At 54.1% G+C, this 6,000-nt stretch overlaps 2 protein-coding genes across 2 annotated transcripts; both read right to left on the minus strand.

The window, feature by feature from the left end:
* Nucleotides 1-1,159: 1,159 nt before the first annotated feature.
* On the minus strand, nucleotides 1,160-2,467 carry CGCS363_v007968 (uncharacterized protein; the record flags this gene model as incomplete). Its single annotated transcript, XM_036639817.1, has 1 exon — nucleotides 1,160-2,467. One exon carries the CDS (start codon nucleotides 2,465-2,467, stop codon nucleotides 1,160-1,162), a length of 1,308 nt encoding a protein of 435 aa, XP_036494511.1.
* An 815-nt stretch (nucleotides 2,468-3,282) lies between these two features.
* Nucleotides 3,283-4,909, minus strand: manA-1 (Mannan endo-1,4-beta-mannosidase; the record flags this gene model as incomplete). The annotated part of the gene is made up of 5 exons (XM_036639818.1): nucleotides 3,283-3,339; nucleotides 3,390-3,581; nucleotides 3,636-4,380; nucleotides 4,429-4,693; nucleotides 4,750-4,909. 5 exons carry the CDS (start codon nucleotides 4,907-4,909, stop codon nucleotides 3,283-3,285), a joined length of 1,419 nt encoding a protein of 472 aa, XP_036494512.1.
* Between the last annotated feature and the right edge of the window lie 1,091 nt (nucleotides 4,910-6,000).

Consider the following 6,000-nt stretch of genomic DNA (forward strand, 5'->3'; position numbering starts at 1 on the left):
ATACGTGCCATCTTGTAAGGCTGTTGCGGAGCGACTCCAATGAATATGCATTGCGCCGTTCAGGAAGTTTCCTATTGTATTCGGTGGGCTTGGATGCTACAGCGCGTTCTCGTTGGCAGGATTGATCTGTCAACAAGATGATCATCAAAGCACGATGTCACATCGGAGAACCCGAGCTCTCCTCCCCCAATCTTTGCATCAATGCAGCTCTTTGAGCCTCATCTGTGCCAGAGGTGAGTGTAGGAGACCGCGTACTAAGCGGCAAGGGACGTAGATTATCAGGATTGCGCTACCGGACTACGCGTGCGCTGCACACGCGGCGGATGGTACCGGTGGGATGGGCCTGCAGCAAGACTGCACTGGCATAGCCTTCCTCCGCTCCGGGCGGGATTATCTAAGCCGGAGAAGGAAAGGAAGTCCCGGGGGCCCCTTATTGAAGTTGCTTCGCCACCAGGTATGAGCCTTAATATGGCAGCTTTTCATATCTGTTTTTACTACCATTGCGGCTTAGTCCAGTGTGAGTTCTTACGGCCACTTGTTTACAGCCCTCGGGAAACAATCACTGAAAGACAAAGATTGTTCTCGTTAAGTAGGGAATGACGCCGGTTAAGAGGCTTGGTCGATGGGCGCAAGACATAATCCATTGGCTTCGTCCGACTTGCCTCGGCTCACATTCAAGACACATCACTGCCTGGGACCTGCTTTCTCTCCAGTCTCTGCTGTTGACTGCTGTAGAAACTAAGCCTTAGCCGAGAGTTTCAAATAATCGGTAATCCGTCTTCCCCGAGGAGCTTATTGGTCAGAAAGCTTAGCATTATGTTCCCTCCCCGCCTTTTTCCATCCTCTACGCTTGTCCTCGCTGCCGTAGTATCTACGTTATGTGGGCAGTCGGGAAGTGTTGCAGGGATCCACGCGGTACCGACCATTTGAAACTCTAGGACAGGTCCTTTCTTTGATTGATTAGATGTCATACCGATCCTGGCACAGTCTTCATATGGGATGAAAAATATCGGGATATTTATAGATGACGTCTTCCGTCAGTCCCCGCCTTGCTCAGCTGCCAAGCCTTAGGCGATATTTCCTTGCCTCCGACCGAAGGGCTGCATGTCCGTCTCCGAGGTCCCTGATCCCTCATGTTGCTGGAGTATTTTGCTCGAGCCTAGTTGGAATTCAACATTTGAACAATGGATGGGGTGCTAAGAGGATTTTCCACAACGTTGCACTTTTGTAGGACATACGCACGCGCGAGACTCAACCTTTCCTCGCCGTTGCCTGTAAGCCTGCCTGAACCTCCCCCCCCCCCCCCCCAACCGAAAATGTGCCCGAAACGCTTGCTCCCCAGTGAGTCGACTTCGGCCCCAGAGGGGAACGTAAATTCACGCAGCCTCAGACGCTTGCCACTCGGTCTCGCCGGATCGGCCAACTCCTTCATGGTGTCCATGAGCTCGCGCCAAGTCCCGTCGACCATCTTGCACTTGTATATCACCAGGTCCAGCGACGAATTCAAATTGGCGAGGAACTTCCCAAAAACAGGCCCCTTGATGTTGACGTAGCGGAGGGCGAGCTTCTTCAGAGGCCTCTGAGGTGTTTGTGAGAGAATCGGGGTGTAGTGAGTGCACCATGCCCTGGCCTTCATCATGCCCTCAAAGTCCACGGCAAGCACTTGCAAGTTCGGCATACGACTAAGTGGGCTTATGAATGAACTGACTGCCGTCAGCTCCTTGCCCGACCGGAGCTTGTTCTCCTTTTGTATCCCTGTCGAAAAGTGAAAGTGTTGGAGATTTTCCGCGAGGGCTTGCAAAGCAGTCTTCTCGTCGTCATCGCATTTGAAACCTGAGAGGTCCTTTGGCGCTGATGGCTTGATGGAAAGTCGAGTGAGTTTGATTCCGGCCGTCCCAAGGTAGACCAAAAGCTTGCGCACGAAACCGACGTCCTCCATTGTAAGGACGTGGTCGCCCTTCAGGTAGTCATGGTCTCCCCACCTCAAGAAAGGAACTGTGAACCTCTCAGTGAGGTTATCCATAACGTCCTTGTAGAAGTCCAGAGAGGTATCCAGTTTCCTTCCTGAAGTGGGAGACTGAGATGCATTCCAGCCCAGGATCTTGAGGCCTCCCGTCACCGGCTCATCATAGATTTCCAACTGCGTTATTCCAGGCATCCTCCGTATCAGCTGTGCAAGACTTTCCCCTAAATTCTGCTTCATCTCCTCTTGCTGCTTGTGGAGTTCTTTGTACGCAGCATACGCTCTATCGACCTTTACTTGCAGGTGCTCAACGTAGTATTCTGGCTGGTACGTCCTTTCCCATAGGCGAATCTGACGCCGAATTTGAACCTGCTTGAACACCACACGGCTGTCGGCCATTTCTGAGGGGTAGTATGGAAGAATGAGGCGAAGATATTTAACTCCAGGTCCAATAAATGGGCGAGCAATGACCTTTTCGAGATGCTCCATTGAATCGGTCGTCATTTCGATGGACACGTGAGGCACCAAAAGACGAGATGCCTCCTCGTTGAGTTGACGACAACTCAACCGGATCGACTGGATGTCCTGAACGATGTCGCGTCCGCGATTTGGGACTGGCTCTGTGTAAGCACGATCTGGGTCGTTTGTATCGTATTGGGAAAGGATAATGCCTAGTACCTCTCGCGGGAGGTCGGGTCAACCTTTGTGCAATGGATACGGTCGGGCGCGGTCGTTGTAGACAGCCCACAGGTCTTGCCGACGCCGGATCAAGTCTCGCATCACGGGGATCTGGGCCTTCAAGCGGCGTCTTTCATTATGCCGGCGTAATCGGGTGCCATGTATCGCCCAGGCCTTTTCGTCCTTGGGAGGTTCCTTTGCCCCCTCAGAATGAGCCGGAGCGACCGGTCGATCTAAACCAGCTCCTCATGGGCCGCGGCGAGACCAGCAGAGTCTCTGTCAAGGGTCTGCACCTGAGGTGATTATGGTTTTCTGAAATTGTGTCGAGAGTTGGAATTGCTGAGGCCGTCGATTGAAGAGACTTTTTTTCTGGGTCTTGTTGCGTTGCAACTTTCACCGACTTGGCCAATGGAAAACATTGGGAACAAAGAAAAACAACACAAGGGATGGAGTGGGGATAGGGGGTGGTCAATCCACATCACATCGAGGTATCTGACAAAGAACCTTTCCTCACCGGGCTGCAGACCAGACGCATCACGAAGTTCAAAGAAAATAGTCAGGAAATTTTGACAAGCAATGTACAGATGGTTTCAATTGAATATCTACAGTGAAATATGTTCCTGGGCACTGAAGGATGCTTTTCAGCCACGCCAGCCCTGGATCTCATCCAAGGTGAGCACGTACTCGCTCTCGTAGATCTATCGACTGTTAGTTCTTGATAATATCGAACCGTGGGCGCTTTTCTTACCGTCTTCAGATCCGCGACGCTGTTCCACTCGGCGTTGTTGATGAAGGTATCACTCCAGACGCAGAAGTACAGCCAGTGGGCCTCGTACGCCTGAAGGAGGTCAGGGAAGGGAGCACTGCCAACCTCCGTCGCAGCAATGAGCTTCTTGTCGCCACCGAGAGCAATGAGGTCGTTGTATTGAGTGGTCATAGGCTGAGATGATGGTGAGCAAAATCCATTCTAAATGTGAGTAAGGGTGTCACTTACTCCGTGGCCTTGAGCGTAGACATCGGCGCTAAGGATATCGACAGTCTCATCGCCGGGGTACCAAGCCTCCGCAACCGAGTTCCACACCCAGATAAGGTTGTTCAGCTCATGGTGGTTCGTAAGACGGTCGTACAACAAAGCGTAAAGTTTCTTGCATGCCTCGGGGCCCTTGGCACCCCACCAAAACCACGCGCCCTCGGCCTCGTGCAGCGGGCGCCAGAGCACCGGCACGCCTGCATCTTGGAGCTTCTTCAGCTGCACGGCAATGGCGTCAATGTCGCGGATGATGAGGGTGTAGTTGGCGTTGGTGGTATCGGCGAGCGCAGTCTCGACGTTGAAGTCGGTGGCGCGCGTGTAGAAACCGCTCCACCACTTGTTCTCCTCGGTGTCGTACAGGCCCGTGGGCGCGTTCCAGTGCCAGAGGACGGAGACGATGCCGCCGCGCTCGGCGTGGGTGATGGCCTCCTCGACCGCGGTTCCGACGGTGCCGCGCTCGACGCGACTGGGGGAGTAGTCCATCAGGTCGACGCTGACGAGGGCGGGGGTCTTGCCAATCTGCTCGTTGACCCAGTTGGAGTAGGAGAGTTCTTGCTGACCGGAGAGGATGTTCTTGCCGTAGATGGAGCGGAGGTACTTGTAGAGGGCGTTGGCGTCGGTGTTGGCCTTGGCGTTGACGAGGGCCTCGTTGATGTTGTGGGGTCCGCGGGCGGCGGAGGGCGTGAGGGTGATGGAGTCAATAAGGTAGCTTCTGAGGTCAGTCATGAAGAATGTCATATCGCGTCAATGAACTCACTATCCCCAGTTCTTGACGATGTCAATTGTGTTGTTGCCCTGGTTCAGGAGGACCTGACCAGCAGAGACATTTGCCCACGTCTCGCCAGCCGCGAGGAGAACCTCGCTTGCAGCGCCGCCATTGAGGACAACGTTGGTGCGCTTCTCGCCGTAAATGCCGGCGTATCTGATGCTGAGATCGAAGAGCTTCTGGCCGTCACCGGTGCAGTCAACGTTGATGGTGAGCTTGTCGGTGTCGTCTTCGAAACTGGTCACGTATCCGGTGCCTATGGAAGCCGAAGTCAGATTGGTGTAGTTCCGAAAGGAAGCTTTTGGTGCTCACCAGTGAAGCCAGCCTGGGCAGTGTCAACCGTCGTGCCGGAGAGGACACCGTCCTCGGCCTCGTAAACCTTGGCCCCGTCGGTGCCGATGCATGACTGCGAATACACGCCAGCGGCAAACGCGAGGACGGCACGGAGAGAAAGCGCCGTGGATCTCGCCATGGTTATCGCGGAAGATCAGCACGGGGGTGGAATAAAGAAACAAAAGCGAATGAAAAGATCGGATGCAACTCAAGCCGTCTGGATCAGATCCAGACAGACGGGTGCGGCCGGTGGGATATATACCTTATTCCAACTGCCCGAGACCATTCTAATTCAAACAGCCTGTCAGGCCCCCTCAATCTCGCCCATATGGCCAAGAGACGTAAGGGGAATCACAGGAGGGGAAGATCATTAAGATTCCAGGGGGCGACGGAGGTTATTTTTGCGTCTCCACTTCCACCCGCTTCCCCCATCGAGCAGCGTCTGCCGGGATTTGGAGATTTCCTGCCGGGGCATGACAGAGGGGGCTTTGACTTTCGTGAACGTGAACGCGGAGCGAGAGGCTCCGTGTGCGGCGAAAGGGGTAGATGAGGGGACCGATTTGAAGAAGACCCTTGGCTGCAATGGGCGCATGACTGCACAACTGACAAACTTGTGTGACGCAAGCCCTCTGCGACGAAGATCTTGAGTCCTTTCGAGAGACTTGGCCATCATCCGAAGCCCTTCTTAAGCTTAAGGAGACCTGTTCAGTCGGCCTGCTCGTCCGAACTTGACTGAACCTTTTGCGATGGGTCCCTGTCGATCGCTCATCCGACTGGCCCGCCGCCGAGCCCGCGAGGGTTTGGAGACATGGTTTGGGCTTGCAACGCTGATCCACTTCGCATCAACTGGAGACACCACACGAAATTTTCGCATCGTGCCAGCGAAAATTGCGCGGCTACGGCTACATGATGCCACTCCCACCGGTCGATGTCAGGCAATCCAGCAGATGCTCGCATCTGCCCGGCTAGCTCAATCGGTAGAGCGTGAGACTCTTAATCTCAAGGTTGTGGGTTCGACCCCCACGTCGGGCTCAATTCCCGTCAGCGATTGACCTTCCTTTTTGCTTTTTGCCGTGCGTTTTGCTTATGGGTCGGGACTTGTTACTCTTCACGAGGAAAATGCCTAAGTACAATTTCAGCACTGTAATTTCACTGACTGCTGACCAATACGCTCGTGTCTGGTAAGCAGGACTGGGTAGATGGACTCGACTGCAGCTCAACACTGGCTAC

This window comes from Colletotrichum siamense, assembly GCF_013390195.1.
Source record: "Colletotrichum siamense strain Cg363 chromosome Unknown KSG_Cg363_contig05, whole genome shotgun sequence".
NCBI classification, from domain to species: domain Eukaryota; kingdom Fungi; phylum Ascomycota; class Sordariomycetes; order Glomerellales; family Glomerellaceae; genus Colletotrichum; species Colletotrichum siamense.